General features: G+C 50.3%; 2 protein-coding genes across 3 annotated transcripts in view; one reads left to right on the forward strand and one right to left on the reverse strand.

The window, feature by feature from the left end:
- Window positions 1–3,952, reverse strand: part of LOC135902571 (Krueppel-like factor 3) — a 178,237-nt gene extending 174,285 nt beyond the window's left edge. Inside the window, exon 1 of the mRNA XM_065432753.2 lies at window positions 3,772–3,952. Coding sequence (XP_065288825.2) covers window positions 3,772–3,882 — 111 coding nt within the window. The 5' untranslated portion in view covers window positions 3,883–3,952. The remainder of the gene's footprint in view (window positions 1–3,771) is intronic.
- The window catches only part of KFase (kynurenine formamidase), a 28,780-nt gene extending 12,728 nt beyond the window's left edge, over window positions 1–16,052 (forward strand). Inside the window, exons 2-5 of one of the 2 annotated variants that reach the window (XM_070535363.1) lie at window positions 3,946–4,104; window positions 5,461–5,792; window positions 11,966–12,129; window positions 13,825–16,052. In XM_070535363.1, coding sequence (XP_070391464.1) covers window positions 3,946–4,104; window positions 5,461–5,792; window positions 11,966–12,129; window positions 13,825–14,046 — 877 coding nt within the window. In that variant the 3' untranslated portion in view covers window positions 14,047–16,052. The remainder of the gene's footprint in view (window positions 1–3,945; window positions 4,105–5,460; window positions 5,793–11,965; window positions 12,130–13,824) is intronic. The other variant, XM_065432735.2, reaches the window with a different exon arrangement.
- Window positions 16,053–18,876: the final 2,824 nt, after the last annotated feature.

Raw genomic sequence — 18,876 nt, forward strand, 5'->3', positions numbered from 1 at the left:
GCGAATAGCCTGAACGGACGAACGATCGAGCGACAGTTTCCTGCTCCTTCATCTGGCAACTCGATTGCTCGAGAGCACGCGCACTTTACCTCACCTACTCGCGAAGAACGAGCGAGTGACAACCTCTCCTTCTCCTCCCTGCATTCACTCCCGGCAAATCGCGTGCCCCAGAGCACGTGCTCTTTTTCTCGCGAACGAGCGAGCGGCAGACGGCCTCCCCTCCTTTTTCCTCCGGTCACTCCCGTCAAATAGCTTGCCCGGGAGCACGCACCCTTTTCATCGCCTTCTAGCGAAGAACGAGCGAGCGACAGCCTCCCCTCCTGCTCCTTCCAACTACTCCTGGCAAATTGCTTGCCCGAGAGCACGCACCCTTTTCCTCGCCTTGTAGCGAAAAACGAACGAGTGACAGCCTCCTCTCCTCCTTCTCTGGTCACTTCAGGCAAGTCGCTTGCCCGAGAGCACGCGCTCTTTTCCTCGTCTTCTCGCGAAGAACGAGCGAGCGACAACCTCCCCTCCTACCTCCAGTCACTCCCGGCAAATTGCTTGTCAGAGAGCACGCGACCTTTTTCTTGCCTTCTAGCGAAGAACGAGCGTGCGACAGCCTTCCCTCCCCTTCCTCCGGTGACTCCCGGCAAAACACTTGCCCGAGAGCACGCGCTCTTTTCCTCATGAGCGAGCGACAGACAGCCTCCCCTCCTCCTTCATCCGGTCACTCCTGGCGAATCGCTTGCTCGAGAGCACGCGCTCTTTTCCTCGCTTTCTCGCGAAGAACGAGCGAGCGACAGACTCCCTTCCTCCTCCTTCCTCCGCTCACTCCCGGTAAATCGCTTGCCAGAGAGCACGCGACCTTTTTCTTGCCTTCCAGCGCAGAACGAGCGAGCGACCACCTCCCCTCTTCGTTCCTGCGGTCACTCCCGGCAAATCGCTTAAGCACGCGCTCCTTTCCTCGCCTTCTCGCGAAGAACGAACGAGCGACAGCTCATTCCTCCGGTCACTCCAGGCAAATCGCTTGCCCGAGAGCACGCGCTCTTTTTATCGCATTCTCGCGAAGAAGGAGCGAGCGAGAGACTCCGCTTCCCTTGTCTGGTCACTTCCGGCAAGTCGCTTGCCCGAGAGCACGTGCTCTTTTCCTCGCCTTCTCGCGAAGAACGAGCTAGCGACAACCTCCCCTCCGCCTACCTCCAGTCACTCCCGGCAAATCGTTTGCCCGAGAGCAAGCGCTCTTTTCCTAAAATTATGAGGTTTTACGTGCCAAAACCACTTTCTGAATATGAGGCATGCCGTAGTGGAGGACTCCGGAAATTTCGACCACCTGGGGTTCTATAACGTGCACCTAAATCTAAGTACAGGGGTGTTTTCGCATTTCGCCCCCAACGAAATGCGGCCGCCGAGGCCGGGATTCGATCCCGCAACCTCGTGCTCAGCAGCCCAACACCATAGCCACTGAGCAACCACGGCGGGTAAGCGCTCTTTTCCTCGCGTTCTTGCGAAGAACGAACGAGCGACAGACAGCCTCCCCTCCTCTTTCCTCCGGTCACTCCCGGCAAATCGCTTGCCCGAAAGCACGCGCTCTTTTACTCGCTTTCTCGCGAAAAACGAACAAGCAGCAGCCTCCCTCCTCCTTCCTCCAGAAACTGCCGGCAAATCGCTTGCCCGAGAGCACGAGCTCTTTTCCTCGCCTTCTCGCGAAGAACGAAAGCGCGACAGACAGCCTCCTCTCCTCCTTCCTCCGGTCACTCCCGGCAAATCGCTTCCCCGAGAGCACGCGCCCCTTTCTTCGCATTTAGCGAAGAACGAACGAACGAACGAACGAACGAACGAGCGACAACCTTTTCCCTCCTTCTTCCTCCGCTCACTCCCGGTAAATCCCTTGCCAGAGAGCACGCGACCTTTTTTCTTGCCTTCTAGCGAAGAACAAGCGAGCGACAGCCTTCCCTCTTCGTTCCTGCGGTCACTCCCGCAAATCGCTTACCCGAGAGCACGCGCCATTTTTCTCGCCTTCTGGCAAAGAACGAGCGAGCGACAGCCTCCCCTCTTCCTTTCTCTAATCACTCCCAGCAAATCGCTTGCCCGAGAGCACGCGCTCTTTTCCTCGCCTTCTCGCGAAAAACGAACGAGCGGCAGACAGCCTCCCCTCCTCCTTCCTCCGGTCACTTCTGGCAAATCGCTTGCCCGAGAGCACGCGCTCTTTTCCTCGCAACTTTCAGCGGGTGAAACGCCAGAATGAGAGAGCGTAAACTTTTATTTCAAATCAGCAAGATTTGAGTCCGACGTCGTTTAGTGGGTCTGGGCACCCGCCGCGGACGCGGTTCCGAGACCTTGTCTCGAAGCGGCTTCCAGAATGAAAATGTTCATTTTATTTGCGACCTTATCATCATCATCATCATCACCATCATCATCATCTACGCCCACTGCAGGGAATAGGCCTCTTCCATACTTCTCCAAACACCCCGGTCATGTGTTAATTGTGGCCATGCTGTCCCTGCAAATTTCTTTATCTTATCCGTCCACATAACTTTCTGCCGCCCTATGCTACGCTTCTATTCTCTTGAAATCTAGTCCGTAACCCTTAATGACCACCGGTTATCTTCCCTCCTCATTACATGCTCTTCCCATGCTACCTTATAAGGATCCGTAATTTCAATTGCATTATGCTTTACTATTTATAAATCTATTATAAACGCTAGAATGTCTCCAGACTCGAATTTACGAATTTGTGCAAACTCACATACCGGAGGAGGTCGTTCTGAAGATTTTTTAATGAGCTTGTAATTTTTAATCGTTTTCGTTATCGCATTCCTTAATATTTACCAACGTATTCTACGTCTGCTAAACTGTGCACATTCTCTGCGTGTTTTGACTTTTCTGGGCAACGCAAAGCTATCATTGCAATCTATCACTGCAAGCTATCACACGCACTTTTCCACTGTTCCACATGGTAGAAGGATCATCATCCGGCGTGCTATAGTCAAGACTCCAGCGCTCATCAAATATAGCGTGATCATTAGCATGACTTAAATCTTTCACATATTTAACAACTGGCATATTCAGTGCGCATTCAGTAATCACAAAATCATAAAATTATGCTCAGATATATCGAGCTAAATAGAAACATCAAATTGAGACAGACACACGATCCAAAACCGAGCTGCCATCACCCGGCTCGCGAGTTATATTGTGTACCATTCTTTAGAAGGAAGATCAATTGAAATCACCTTCCATTATTATATTCCCATGAATTTGCGTAGACATATAATTATGTAATTTCAATAAAAAGTCGGGGGAGGATGATGGTGGCCTGTACACCGCACACAAGGTGAACAATATGGTCCAAAAGTTCAGCTTCAAAAATAAACCTTCATGATTTTTCATTTGTGGGATCTCAGTACGCGAAATCGATTTTTTAAAAGAACGACTGCAACGCTACCTACCCGGAACGATTACGGCGAAAACATTTGATGCAATTCATCGATCTAAGGATCACTGGAAATGCTGTCATGGAGTCGCGTTTTTGTTACGATAGTTACATGCGGGTCATATTTGAGGAAGACATTCCAATTCAATTTTATTGTCTATACTATACGCGCATTAACGTTAAGCACTCATCTGAGCTCTTTTGCAAAGAGTTGCCCTGGGGTGGCCGACCTCTTGACGTTCCTCCTATAACATACACAAATCCCACCTCATAAATTTCGACCAGATAGCCGTAATCAACATGATACTGTTCATGCTTCAAAAAGTCTAAAAAAAAAGAAAGTACGAAGAAAGTACCATAAACGCGCCTCCTGACGAGCTACCCCCACCGACACGGCCGGCCGACGGGCCTGGCTTGTTATCGGCAAACGGCAGGCAGATACGAAGGCTGCATAGAGCGGGACGCATAGATTAGGGCGCCATATAAAAGTCGGCCACAACGTCACCCCCCGCCTCTGTGCGCGGTCGCAGCGTAGCAGAAGCCACGTCGGTCATGGAAGACAGCGAGTTCCTGCCCAGCTGCTGGGGCCATCGGCTACGCGGACAGGCGCTGGTGGACCACTTCTGCAGGGAGACGGCGCGCTTGAGCGAGGAGACCAGAAGCCGCGTAGCTGCACAAAAGGACATCAGGTGAGACGCGCTGTTATACTGCGGCTAGCACTCCTGCAGGCTATGAACTATACTCGCTTCAGTACATCGGTGTCAGCACCCTGTACCGCAGAATTCTTTAGGGCAGCAGGTGGTGTTCGAACCCAGTAAGCCGCGCTTCAACGGCCGCTTGCCCTGTAACGATAAGCACAGTGATTTTTAAAAGAAAGCTTTCTTTGCCAATCTGTCGTCGGTTTCTCGCCGGATGTACTTGTGGATATATGTAGCAATGTTACTCGAACCAACTCTAGTAACGTTGATATAGCATACGACGTTTATACAGTATGTGCTCCTAATGCAATTACGCATATGCCAGCAAACTGGCTTTATAAAACCTGTATGCTCACTGCCGAAGTAGTGAGGGTTAACTCGATATATATAATATAGGCATCTATAGCATCCGTTATCGCAACTAGGATACAGTATATCCGTGACCCGTAAATCTTGCGCGACAACCTGCGACAAGAGCACGCGCAGCGCACAGCTTCTGTAGCAAGTGCAAAGTTTGCCTATAGGCTGTCGTGGTTGCGGTGCACCTGCACCGGTATTCTAAAACTGTAAAGTGCTGTAACGACCGGTAACACCCCGCTACAAGTAGGGATAAATATACAGAATGTCCCAGCTAACGTTAGCCAAACTCTTAAAAATAAAATATAGAATGTACGAGCACGCAACTAGTGGCATTCTATCGGCAGTGACGTGCCGCACCACGATGATCTCTTTTTCATAATAGAACTATCGATAATTTTCGATGTCAAAATTCTCGCGTAACTTTCCCACCCTTGCGTCGCTGCATTTTTCATATGTTTTAGTGTATTAACCAGTGCAATAACTTGTGCTCGTTTTTCTTTAGCGTCTATATTATTTATAACCTATAGTGGGAATAATCGAGTTGTCGCCAGTGTGTCTCCCCATCTATAGTCGGATACAACTTTAGAAAAAAGGGGAGGCCCCGCCCAGATGACCGAAGCGGCGAAGTCACCGGCCGTCCGGCGCATGACGTCGGTCCAGAGTGCACGCCCATTGGTGGATGCTCGTGTGCATCCGCCTCGGAGGAGCAAACGCCCCCTTTTTTATAAAATTGTATCTGACTATAGCCCAGTCGTGCGCCAGCATATACAACTTAGACTACTATATTCATTTCATGACAATAAAAATGGCATGTATACGCGAGCCGCTGCGCAAGAACCATAAGTATAGTACATACTCACATGGTGCCATGCTTTTCACCTTGTGCCGGTGCTATAGTTGTCCGCGTACTCACGCCGTCGTCGCCCACGTGGAGTGTGTTTCCAAGTGTTTCTGGTTCCGTGCTCTGTGCGGGGGCGCGCGCTGCAGGTTTGGCGAGCACCCCCGCGAGTGCCTGGACCTGTATCACGGCGGTCGGCCGGCGAGCGAGTGCCGCTCGACGCTGCTCTTCTGGCACGGCGGCTACTGGGTCGAAGGGGACCGGCAGTCGCACGCCTTCGTCGCCGACGCCTTCGTGGCGGCCGGGGTAGCCGTGGCCGTGGCCGGCTACCCGCTGGCGCCCGGCGCCACGCTCGACCAGATGGTCGACTCGGCCACCCGCTGCGCCCGACACGTGCTCGCGCTCAGGCCCGGACCGCTCGTGCTGGCCGGCCACTCTGCGGGCGCCCACCTGGCCGCCATGGTCGCCACGCGGCTACAGGGTGAGTACTTTAGTAGTTAGAACTTGTCAGACAAGTTGGCTAAACAGAGAGACAGAGAGAGAGAGGTCAGAAGGGAATGGCAGGGAGGGGTTAACCAGGCGGAGCCCGGCAGGCTATTCCGCACAGAGGAAAGGAGACTGAAAGACGAGAAGGAAAAGAGAAGTTCACACTTTGCACTGTACACACGCAGTCAAGCGTTCATAGTCAGTCACAAGCGGTCCGTCTGGTGCTTTTCGAGAACCGTAGCATGGCGCTTTCTTGGCTTTATACATTGCATACGCACGAGGCCACAGTACCAAGAACTTCTCTTTTGCGAAACAGCTGTCGTCTAAGTGCCCTAAAGCTGTGCGAAGGGCAATACTCTCATCTTCGTATGCTAGGCAGTCACGCTGATTCAGCGCTGATGCAGCGCAATAAAAGCGTGGGCGGAAGCACACCGAGGCTCAGGAAAAAATGTATGTATGCGTAAGCATTGTTACACTTGCTTATCTCCACGCAGCCCGGTGTCATTATCGATATTATATGAAACTTTATCCGACCAGTACCAACGACAGCGCTGCGGCGACGTGAGCTGCTGCCGACGGCGGCGCAAGGTAAATTGATGGCGCAAACAAACGCACGTCCAGGTGCGCTGATTAAGTTCCGATCATTATAAGCCGTTATCGCTATGACCATTATGAACCGTGCTCAACCGCACTCCGGCGGGGGCTGCGTCTGACGCGGCCACGAGGACCGTATCACGTGACCGTATATGACCGTATCTTGAAAGCGATCTGCAATGGGGCTTAGTGCAGCGAGTGCTGACAGCCTCGTGTGCTCTGTGTTTTCGCCGCGTAGCTCGCGTTGAAGCGAGAGGCAGCACGAAGATGAATTTGCTCGTTGCTGCGGCCGCTATCTGAAAGCGATCGCCTTACGGGACGGACGGACAGACGGCTTTCCTCGTTGGGTAAGAATAGAAATGCAGGGAATGTAGGCATATGGCACGTGAAGTTGGCTCGAGATCAGCTTGAACGAAAAAACCAGTCAAAAACATAAAGGACAAGAGGAGATGTTCACACCACAACGACTGTTGTGGTGTGAACATCTCCTCTTCTCTTTTGTGTTTTTGACTGGTTTTTTCGTTCAAGTATGTACCAACTGGCCCAGATTTCAACCCTTCTGCTCGAGATCAGCCATATGTACCCTAATCTATTCCCCTCCCCCCCCCCCGTCAACAGATTTGGTAAGTACCGTGCTACTGAAACAAATAAACCTCCATACAAGTAAGAGAGCTGTTCGCGACCAAGCGTTATGACCTGCATTTTTTGAAAAATGTTTTCATGCTAAACTTCCGCTGGTTCTTTTTTCTTTTTCCCTTCATGCCTTCACGCTGTTCGGGCTCTCTGTGCCAAAGACTAAAAGAAAGCAAAGTATTGACTGCTATAGTGAAAGCAGTGACGTGTGCAGCACCTGCATGTAGCTGTTTTATTTGTTGTATTGTCAATTATATAATATATTGCTTGCTGCATTCTCTGTTACTTCTCGCGAAATGTTTATGTCGCATCATTTTTTTGTTTTTTTTACTGAGGGCATTAAACAGTTGATCCCATTTGTTTGGAGTTTTGAAATGCATAAGTTGCGCTGTATATTATTGCATTCTCCTGTATTAGCTGCGCAGAATACAAATTGGATAGTCTTTGCTATTCCATGCATGTTCAATTCGACAATTCACTCGAATATAAGGGATAACAACACTTGCAGTGTCGAGGAAAAGAGACCGATGCAAGTTAGGGCTGTTCTGAATGATTTTGCTGCAGAAGAGTTGCTGTTGCTTCGCGACTCTCCTGCTGCTCGCCTTGTTCTATAGCATTTTTCTTTAAAGGGCCCTTCGCCAGTTCTGGCCATCTTGAGCTGACAAGCATAGTGCATACAGTGCGCTCTAACGATCGTTTCTGCAAAGTATTATATCCCTGCGTGCCTTGTCAGGATTGGGGGCTCAATCCCGTCGCTCGTGATCCGTTGTCAAGATTGGAGTCGGGCATGAATTAGAAGGTAGTTGGCCCATGCCTTCGTCCAACTTATCCACGCTGAGGACGTTGATGAAGGGAAGGGCTGCTTCTCATCGAGAACGAGGAACGTGGATTTATTTACAATATTTATATCAGTCTAACATGACTGTTTGAGAGAGAGTGTCAGTCCAGCATGACTGCTCAAGAGAAGTGTCAGTCCAACATGACTGCTCAAGAGAAGTGTGTTGAGCATCCGCACAACAGCAGTTTTTAAACACTCGGTCTGCCGGCGATACAAGGCGGCGAACGTTCGTTTCGTCATCGCAAAACTAGCCGCCTCCCGCAGGACGGCCTACGCACACAAAGTCACACACGTTCCAATGTCCGGAGCCGACGTCAGAGGGGCCCCGTAGAACTCGGAGCCGTTCCGGCTAGCGCGTTGGGGAGTTTGGGAACAATAGTTGTCCCGCCGAACTCATTCCGTCACAAAGTCGATTTAGTCACGCTGTGGACAGAAGTTGGCGGCGAAGCTCCCAGTATGTTGGCCGTCATAGTCGTAAGCGGGTGGTAATCTTGCACTGCAGCTGGCCTTTCTTAACAGCGCCGGGAGGTTGCCGTCATTGTCGTAAGTGGCTGGCAATCCTGCACGGCAGCTGGCCATTCTTAAAAGCCTCGCAAAGAGCTTAAATTTCAAGCCAAACGCAGTTTGCCTTTCTTCTCGCGGGCCCCACGCTCCTAGCCAGAGAGTGGACGTATATCGCGCAAGTACGCTACGTACGTAGAAGTGCTGTGACGTCGCTCATAGTGACATATGACTTCGAAAATTATTCAAGGAAACATCAGTCATTGGTTTAATCTATTCCTTCAATAGACGAATTAAAGTTTAGTGAAATAATAACACATACGAACAGAATGTGTACTTGTTCTTGCTTTACTTCGTATTCGCACTTTCCAGCGCCTATAGGTGGCGCGGAGAACGTTGCAATATGGCGGGGACAGAGGTGATGGAGGCGATACGAAAGCGTGCGCATCTGCAGAAGCAGGCGGCTTACGGGCCTCTGGTATCTCTAAGCGCGATCCTTAACATTGCTAAGGAAACGCAGAGATGTGTTGTAGAGGGCGAGGCTACGTTTAACGCTGGCCATATAATATGGTGTGAAATACGAAAGACAAGCGCGGCTGTTCAGGTCGAGTAACTCTGCCTGCAGACAAGCGCCGTGAGAGGCCCGCCGCATACTATAAAAGTTCAAGTCTGCAGTGTAACCGGCGCCGTAAAGGTCACTATGTATCCTTACGCTTCGTAACCTATACGCGATGTACAAGAATTGACACCAAGCAGTTAATCGGTAGCGCTCAAATGTAAACAAAGCGCAGTATGCGCTTTATGCCGCTGCATAAGGTAAACGTTGGGTGCATTCACGATGAGATAAATGGCTCGACGCACCGGCTTATATACGGAATGCTTGTTAATGATGCCAGATAATACGTAAACATTTCAGTAGTGCCGATTTACAATATATGAGTGACACTATGACGTGTGCCAGCGCGCCCCGTTTTACAGCACGATTAATGTTTTCGCGTGCTGTAGGGAAGTTCGCATGCGCATTCTTCATCAATGACCGCTTCAGGTACGTAGTCCTGGCCCTTGTTTCTTGCAACATTGTTATAGAAGAGATACTGTAAGACCAAACAAAACTACAAAATCAGAAACACGTGCGCTCGACCCCCGATCAGTACACACCTTTGAATACAGCAAAAGAAAAAAAAATCACCGAACGCCTTGTGCATAGACCGCCTGTTTCGTTCTCACACAAAACGACTACGAACAGTTGCGGAATAGGTTCTCTAGTTTGCAATGCTCGCGACGCAGCGACAGGCACCGTCGCAGGGTATTTGCCGAAACAGCGCGAGTGCAGGCAGAAAACTCAATAAACGGTGACACTTGTGTACTTAAATTTACTTTGGGAATCTGTAGAGGGCCTTCTTCGGCCAACGCTAGGTCTCAGTTACACCATGGTCTCAGTCTTGCTTCGTGGGACCGCAGCGGGATCTTTTGCGAAAGCACAGCGTTTCTCTTCAGCCGCTTTCGTAAGAGCTCGCCACAAAAATAAAATGACATCATTGAGCAACAGTCAAGTACGCTCACCAAGGTGGCCCCAAAAGAAGTTTTTGTTGAAATTCTCGCTACATATGACTATTTCTTCGCTCACTTGCCTCCCGATGCGGAGCTTGATCACCCACAACTTCCTGTCTTTTTTTTTTTGGAAAGTGGTGCTTTTCCCAATACTTTTCCCAATATTGCACGATTTGTGCATTGTGGCACACGGCACATGCGGTTGCTCTTCGCTCGTCGACTGTTTTTTTTTTTTCCCATATCAAAGAGTACCAAAACGTCAACACAGCTGCAGAAACCGCGTGGGCGGGAGATCCATCACCGCCTCCCGGGTTCCGAAAAAATCCGCGTGGCGGCGCTAGCGTATCTGGAAAGCGCGAATACCGTAGCAAAAGAGATGTATTGCTTCGTCTGCTTATTCCCACGTCGTGCAGATCGCGCGCGCAGAAGTCGAAACTGTGCCATTTTCTACCGTGTTCCAGAGGCGCGATCATGCTCTTTCATCCTCCTACGCCTGCTTCATTGCTCGCGATTATGGCACTTAACAGATGTTCTCGAGCGCACAAAATCGTCTGCTGCGCGAAACGGGACAAGCGCAACAGATAGGTAGGTAGGTAGGTAGGTAGGTAGGTAGGTAGGTAGGTAGGTAGGTAGGTAGGTAGGTAGGTAGGTAGGTAGGTAGGTAAGGTAGGTAGGTAGGTAGGTAAGGTAGGTAGGTAGGTAGGTAGGTGGGTGGGTGGGTGGGCGGGCGGGCGGGCGGGCGGGTGGGTAGATAGATAGATAGATAGATAGATAGATAGATAGATAGATAGATAGATAGATAGATAGATAGATAGATAGATAGATAGATAGATAGATAGATAGATAGATAGATAGATAGATAGATAGATAGATAGATAGGGGGGGATATTAAAACAATTTCACCGACGATTACGATACGCCCTAATGCAAAATTCAGACGCACCCCTATCCGTGTTTTCATTTCGCGATATATTGACTGGCGCGGACAACCTGTATAGTGCGGCACATTGCATGCAAACGGGGCGTGGGCGTGGGCGCGATTCACAGCAGCCGTCGCAGACAGACCTCCGCTCACGCAGCGCTTTGTTTATATATGGTACCGATGGATGCGATCGCCGCACACCATCGGTCAACAGACGACGGCGCGCTACTCTGGCGTCATCTCATAGCGGTTGTCGCCGCGGAGCTCGTCTTGCCCGGCACTACGCTGCAGTGTGCAAGAAATACGCTTTTCTTCTCACGCTTTCGCCATACCTTCCTCCTCCGCTTTCCGCCTCGCGCTCTCTTCTCTATCGCCGTCTTTGAACCCCCGCTGCGCTCTGCGTTCGCTCTTTCATTCTTTGCTGCGCTCGTTCGCTCGTTTACGCCTAGAGCTGACGCCGCCGATGGACGCCGACGCTAGACGCAGGGACGGGCGTAATGCGCTCTAAAATAAGACGGGGCCCGTGACGTATTCGTCACGCGATCTTCCGTCTCCGGTGCAGGAGAACGCAGAGGAGGAATTCCGCTTGCGGAGGTTATACGGGAAAACATGCAAAGAGTATCTATGGAGGCTGTGAAGCTCGCTTCATGAAATCGTAGGTTCGCGCCACTTCAAGTATTTCTATCTCTGCTATTAATGAACTAATCTCTAAAATTGTTGCAGCAGAACACTCCTTAGAGCGCCCGTGACAACTTCCAGCTTATAACCAAAATTTGCTATGTGGCCTGCATGGTAAGGAGCCCTTTAACTACATCAAACGAACCACTGTCAAATTTTCATTAACCAAAACCGTTTTTGAAACGTGTTCTTTGAACACATTCTGATATTCTCTTTTGACTATAATGTGTCGGTTTTCTGTGTTCGGGACTTACTTCGTCAACCTCTGCCCGCACCATTCTCTTCCTTTTCACTATAGAGGCAAAGTGTTTCACCAGAGGTGCAGCGTTTTCACTATATTACCTATACCTGTATTTAATGATCATGTCCGGCACTGATTAAATATACGCGAGTTATAAAACTTCAAGCTTCAACAGCAGTGAAATTTGTCGTACAATGTTGACGTGCGCAGGGGAACCCCGCTTACGAGGCCTTCTTCTCCTGTCGCCCGTGTTGGACGTGGTGGCGCTGCTGGGCAGCTCTGTGGCACGAGACGCGGCCATCGGTACCGACCAGGCGGTGCGCAACAGCCCGCTGCAGCTGGTCGACAAGCTGCCGACGCACCTGCACGTCGTGGTACGAATTTGGGCGCGCTGCTGTTGAACAACTTGCCCGCACAAAGCTGTTTGGCCGAACTATCACCATTGCTTGTAACTGTCGTCGTTCTCTGTACCGGGGAAATTGGGAAGCGCCCAAGAAGACCATTTCCACGCCTCTCTAACTTCTTTTGAAGCGAATAGCGTTCTTTTGGCTATCATTTTTTGCATGGTTGCACGTCGGTGGCCGGATATCTTGCCGGAGGGAAAGGGCAGCGCGTAAGCGCCGCAGGTCGGAAGAGGAAAGAGCTGGTCTTTGCCATGCTTGCGATTGGCCTGTGGCAGCTCCTCCGTCACGACTGACGTCACTCGCAGAAAAAGTTGGCGCCACTACGGCGTCCTTCAAAGCCAACTGTGCAGTTTCGGAACGTTAAATTTCACAATTTAAAAGCTTAATATTTCTGACAGCAGCTTCGCAATTCAACAGACGCAGTGTTCGACCTTCGCGTTCATGCAATATGTGCATAGTGCGCCTGAGAAAGCGCAAATGTGGTGCTTCTGTGGTGTTCTCGTGCCCTTTACTTCGAGCATGGGAAAGCTCCCAGCAATGACTTCCTTCGCAAGGCGCTGCACCCTGTCTTACCTTTCACGCTTACCGCTCTCAACAGAAGACAATGTATGGATGGACGGTGTTTAGGAAAGCTAACTTATGAATAATTCCCAATTAACTATTTCTTCTCAGTGAAAACAACACCATCCCTTAACACACACACACACACACACACACACACACACACACACACACACACACACACACACACACACACACACACACACACATATATATATATATATATATATATATATAAATTTTTTTTAAATCTCGCGATTGACTTTTTTTCTCTTGTGCAGAATAGGAAAAGGAGCAGGCGAAGCCGCCTGCGTTATATATCAGCCTGTAATGAATGTTTCAACAGCTATAACAACTATTATGTCGTGGGTGCCGAACCAGGTTAGCGTGACACGTAACGCTCAATTTATAAGCGTTCACAATTGTAAGAGCGTTGACGTTGCGTTATCTTAGTAGCAAAGGTGGTGGTTATGGTGCTACAGGTAGGTCTTCCCCAGTCCCAGAGCTACACAGTTTAGTATGTAGCACTGTCAACAGTTCGGGAATCCATTTGTCATCCTAGGTCGTATTAACGTTCGTTCACTTTAGTGGATAGTTCAGTTTCAATGAGCTCCAATTGGTTGGAGAACTAGGAGCGGAAATAACAGAAATTTTCGACAAGCGTGCAGCCGTCGCGTCCTTTCTTTTATTAAATTTTTTTCTTCTCGCGTCTCTCGGCTCTTAACTGTACCGACCACGGAGACTATATCTCGTTAGTGTTGGTTAGTGTAGTGTTAGTTAGTAGTTTCATACAGAGATGTGCGTGTCATACCTGTCCACGCTTTTAATCTCTTCTTCGTTGCGAAAACGTCTATGTCAACAATAAGCCAACCGGACCAGATTAAGCTACTTATGTGAATTTGGCTGTTCGGCTCTATACGTGACAGAGGGTAAGCAACTGGCCGGAAATGCGCCCCCCCCCCCCCAATTTCAATTCGGCTGCAAAATCTCGTCCGGGAACTTGACACTCGCAGGGCCACGGGCCTCCGAGCGGGTTCTCCGGGAGGCGGAGCCCGTCCGAACGTCACAGTGACGACGACGCCCTCTCATCTCCCGCTTGCGCAGGTGACGTACGCCGAGCACGACCCCCCGTGGTTCGGGCGCAGCGCTCGGGCCTACCGCGAGGCCCTCGGGCGTCGGCGCATCTCCTGCGAGCTGCTGGAGTACGCGGACGAGGACCACTTCAGCTTCCTGCTGGGCGCACTGCGAGACGGCGAGCACCGAGTCACCGCGAGGCTCGTCCGTGCTTCTTCGGCGGCGACCGCGCCCTCTCCGACGCCGCAGTGAGGCACCGAGGTCGGCCATCGGGGGCAAGGACGAACCGGTCCCCGCCGCCATCCTCGTCACGAACACTGAGCGACGGCGGCAGCGGAGAAGAAGCCCTCGCGGGGCCCGATCGAGTTTATCCGCCTCTGTTTATTATTGGGGAGGCCGGCGCGTACCATATACTTCCCGGCTGCTCGAGCGCCGCCGCGGTCTGTCTCGCTAAATCCGTACAGCGTGCCGGAAGATACAGGGGACCGTCCTAACGGTCACCGGCGAACAGAAGGATATAGCGCTAGCTCTGGGAGCGCGGACATTGCGTATTTGTCACTGCTCAGAGACCGCGCGCTCATCGGATTACCATACGAGCCAGCCGCGCAGTTCTTGCGGTGGCGTTTTTCTGTTCTTTTCTTCCTTCAAGTTCAACATTTATTGCTAAGGCATAAATCGATTATTTATTCAGACGTGCACTCTCTGTCGAGGCTGTCTCAGTGTGAGAAAAAAAAATTCACGCTGTACGCAATAAGTCTTAATGCCTTCGGGAATACGATTAGTCTAGTATACTTGCCATCCAAGGGTTTAGAGTGTCAGGATCGCCAGGGAACCCCGCCACCTGTGACACAGCCGGACGATATACATGGAGAAGGCGCGGGGTAGCCCGTATACATTTGACAAAGGCTGAATATGCTTTTGTCAAGGAAGAGGAAAGTGAGAAGAGCAAAAGGAAAGGCAGGGATGTGGGGGAACATGGTTTGCTACCGTGTATGGGGGAAAAAATGTGGCTGTAGAAACGAAAATGCAAGGAATGAACAAAAGGGGGGAGTCCATCACGCAGGTCACGCTCTGTCACAAGCGTAAGTCTGTCTTAGAATACGCGGGTAGTGATGCGGCCACCTGGAACTTGACCACGTTACGCATTCTTGCGATTGTGATGCATCATCTCAACATGTCTCGTTCATTGTGAAATCATGCATCTGCTGAAATTATGTGTATACATATGTAAACAGAAACCAGCCCGGTCTTATAGCCTATATACTTCAAACATAAACCCGTCTTTAAAGATCACAACAGGGCTTTTGAACACCGCTGTCTAAGCGTCCGTTGAGGCGAGAAAACTGCAATCAGGTGCAACGCGTTTGTCCGGCTCACCGAGAGCGCCGAAGAAGATGTATAGAGGATGTATAAGGAGGGCAAAGAGTATAGTCACAGGCGTTCAAAGAAACGAGGACAGCACGAGCATTGCCGAGTCCTGGCTTTGTCGTATCGTCTCCGCGAATTGAAGAGAGCTCGCTTCCCCATGAGGCAGTGGTTTATACACACACCCCTAACACCCTCCCCCCCCCCCCCCCCCTTCCCGCAGGAGAAGCCAGCCACTCCCAGATTTTTTTCCCGAATAAGCTCCCCTTCTTTCTCCGGCGCAGAACGTATTTCCACATGCCGGATGGGTGGTGACAGACAAGGACATGTTTTTTGCAGACTCAAACTGTAGTTGAGGTCAGTGTAATATGAAGCATAGAATAGCGTGACTGTCACGAAGCGAACGGTTGAGTAGAGATCATATGCTGCAGTGTTTATATTTATAACAACTTAGAATGTTTCTAGCGGTAATATATATGTATGAAATTGAAAGCAAACTAAAACCCAGTGGCATTATACAACGTGAAAAAAAAAAACAGTCAGTAGCCATCTTGGTGCAAACTGTAAGAAGTGCAGTTGCCGGCCTGAATTCGAAAGAAAAAATGTAAATTGTTAGCAAATAACAGCGAATAAATGACCGGGGAAATAATCGACGCCCACAGATCACCAATATTGAAAGCGAAACGTGTCCCTGCGCCATCTATTTTACTAGTGGAAAAAAATAATTACCATATCTATCTGATGACGTATGACCAGACTATTGTATAAAAGGATGGTCAACCTCTTTTTATGTTTTTCATGATTTTTTTTCTTTAATCCATTTCACGACTCACTATAGCGTATTTTTAAAGGTTTGTCTGTCGCAATAATAAATCGGTTGATAAACAGCGCAACGTGTCGTTTTCCATGTGCTTTCACCTGTGTTCGTATGTTTTAGCGATGTTTCCACCTGAAATTGAATAACCAACTAGCCGATGCTCGGCGAAGAGGCAGCACAGCCCACGATGATGACGATCACTCACACACTCTGGATTAAGAGGAAAGACACGGCGGGTATGCTGGTTCACCAGCCGAAAACATTAAGTACGTCTCCCAAAAGGTTCGTCGTCGCACGCACGCACGCACGCACGCACGCACGCACGCACGCACGCACACACACACACACACACACACACACACACACACACGCGCGCGCGCGCGCGCGCGCGCGCGCGCACGCACACTGTGCTCACAACGCTCACAATACATGTGCTTCAGCTCTGTCGACGTCCGTCCCCCGTCCCCCCCCCCACACAAAAGGAGGCCGACTAGACATTGGGAGTCAGTTTTTGCACATTGTTGTGCCATTACCACCAGCCCGGATTCCGAATTTACAAGATGCAGAATTTATCCTGCGAGCGCCCTTTGGACAAACCCGGGGCTGCGCCGAAAGGCACAGCTCACTAATTTTCCCTTGACAAGTCAAGATGCTGAGCCGTCAGGCAGCGGTGTCCTGCAGAGAAGCATCGGCGAGCGACATGTCCAAACGTGCAACCAAGTGCCAGACAGCCCGGCGCCGTACCTCTCTTTGCCTGGAGGTCACCGCGCCCGCCAACTTTGAACCGGGGGGCCAGCGCGGTCGCTGGTTGGACCTCTCGGATGACCGTCGAGTGCTGGCTTTGTATTGGGCCGTTTGAGTGACAATGGTTTCTCGGGGCATTATAAGCCACGACGAGCCGCCTGGAAAAACCGGATCCGCCGACCCACCGGGAGCCAGTGCCACTCTCGACTGGAGTGAGATGTGTCCCGCGTTGCAGTCTCGCCGGACGTCGCCGTGCGGGAACAGTCGCGTTTGCTGTGAGCTCTCGGCCCCCATGCCGATCAGATCTTGTCCTGTATAATGACCTGTATATAGTGTATAAAGTACGTTTCTTTATTCTCACCGACGCCTGACTCGGAGTCTTCGCTACCAACGCTCAGTCACGAAACGGGTGACGAGCGCTACGGGACCACCTCAAAGTCGTAATAGTGGTGGCAGCGGTGCAAAGTCGTAACAGCATGCACGCAATATATTATAGTTTCTTTCGACAAAGACTGCATATAAAGGGTGTTTCGAAAGAGTATTGAAGGGGTCTGTGGTGCGGGCTGCTTACCTGGCGACAATACACTGAGACACGGTTTGGACGCGGGTGTGACCACTCTCGACAAGAAATATATTATACGTGCAGATCTGCGACTACGAATTGCGCCCTAGTGCGAAGAGAGCCGCTAAGGCCGCAAATACTCCGCAGTTGTTGCATCGCCTCCGCTTGGTATAGGAGGTAGTTTTCTTTTAGCTTCGGAAGTCTGTCCTTAGGCTTCCGAAGTAATCAAGAGATGGTTTGCTCTCCAAGTGGCCGAATTTAGCTCCGTAGCTTCCGTAACTCTGCTCGGTGTCAGTAAGGTAGCGTAGATGAGACCGTCATGTGTTGAATACAAACGCATTCAAAGGTATCAAAGTAGCATTCAGAAAGTGCGGCTGTGAAAAGATAGGAAAATTAACTCAGGAAAAGTTATAGAATGTTGTTGTTGTTGTTGTCGTCGTCGTCGTTGTTGTCGTCGTCATCGTCGTCGTTTTTGTTGTTTCTATTTTAGCTGTTGCTCTTGTAGCTGTTGTTAAATACGGGTCCGCTTTCCCGCTCTTTGCTGTGTCAATCGTTTGTTGTCGCACATGTTGGTCCCAAATACCTTCCACCACGCCACGAAAGAAAAACAAAAAGGGGTCGGAATGGGGGGGGGGGGGGCAACGGCTTTTCTTGCTGAAGCTGTACAGAAGTGGACTGCAAAAGCCTCGATCTGTTGCGTGAATCACGGCGATTTCGGCGTTCGGCATCTTTGGCGCTCCGCAACGCATACACTCGAGTGGACCTCAGGCTGCTGGGCATCAGTCTTTCCTTGCTCCGAGGCTGACCATTGGTTGCGTGGGAGATGCGTATTGGTCGAAGCAAACAGTTCTTTCGAAGGACAGAACGTACTGTAGCCACAAGCTCAAGAGAAAAAAAAGGAAAAAGAAAGAAAGAAAAAGGAGGAAGAATAAACACGCATATATGCAAAGCAATTCCTGCAGAGGAAGTTGTAGGAGTGTGCCAGCCGGTCGATACCCTCTTGTTTTCTCTTTTCAGCGCGCACGCGTGCCTGTGCGTTAACCCGCTGCCGCTTCGATCTTTTGTATCCAGCGTATGCGCGCTTGTATAACGCGCTGTCTCGTGGAAACCCGCGCCATTTCCGATATGCATGCACGCACCACGTGCACTTGTCGGTGCACAGCGCTGGCTTGGCTTCATTTTGAGCGATCGCGGTCTTTCGCATACGACCTGTTCTGTCGCAACGCGCATCTGTCTGCGTGCATTCGCCGACTATGTATTGAATTCCCTCTACGCCGAAATCATCCGCACTTGTACGTGCGTTTTTGCATCTAGTTTTCTCCGCGTCAACCATTTATGTACGTCGGTTTCTTGCTGGTGTACGTGTTGTTATTGTGTTTGTTTATTGTTAAACTGCGCAGCATCGCCTTCATTTCGCACATGCACGAGCGGTGCGGGATCTTGTACATAACATGATGATGGCGATGATGATGGCGATGATGATGATTATTTACTGGCATCCCCTTTGAAACGGGGCGGTGATAAATAGCTACCTAGCCTGTTTGGTTTAATCAGGTATGCTGTACATGTTCTTCATTTCAGCATTTTTGTAGCC

The sequence above is a fragment of the Dermacentor albipictus genome, chromosome 3 (genome assembly GCF_038994185.2).
Source record: "Dermacentor albipictus isolate Rhodes 1998 colony chromosome 3, USDA_Dalb.pri_finalv2, whole genome shotgun sequence".
NCBI classification, from domain to species: domain Eukaryota; kingdom Metazoa; phylum Arthropoda; class Arachnida; order Ixodida; family Ixodidae; genus Dermacentor; species Dermacentor albipictus.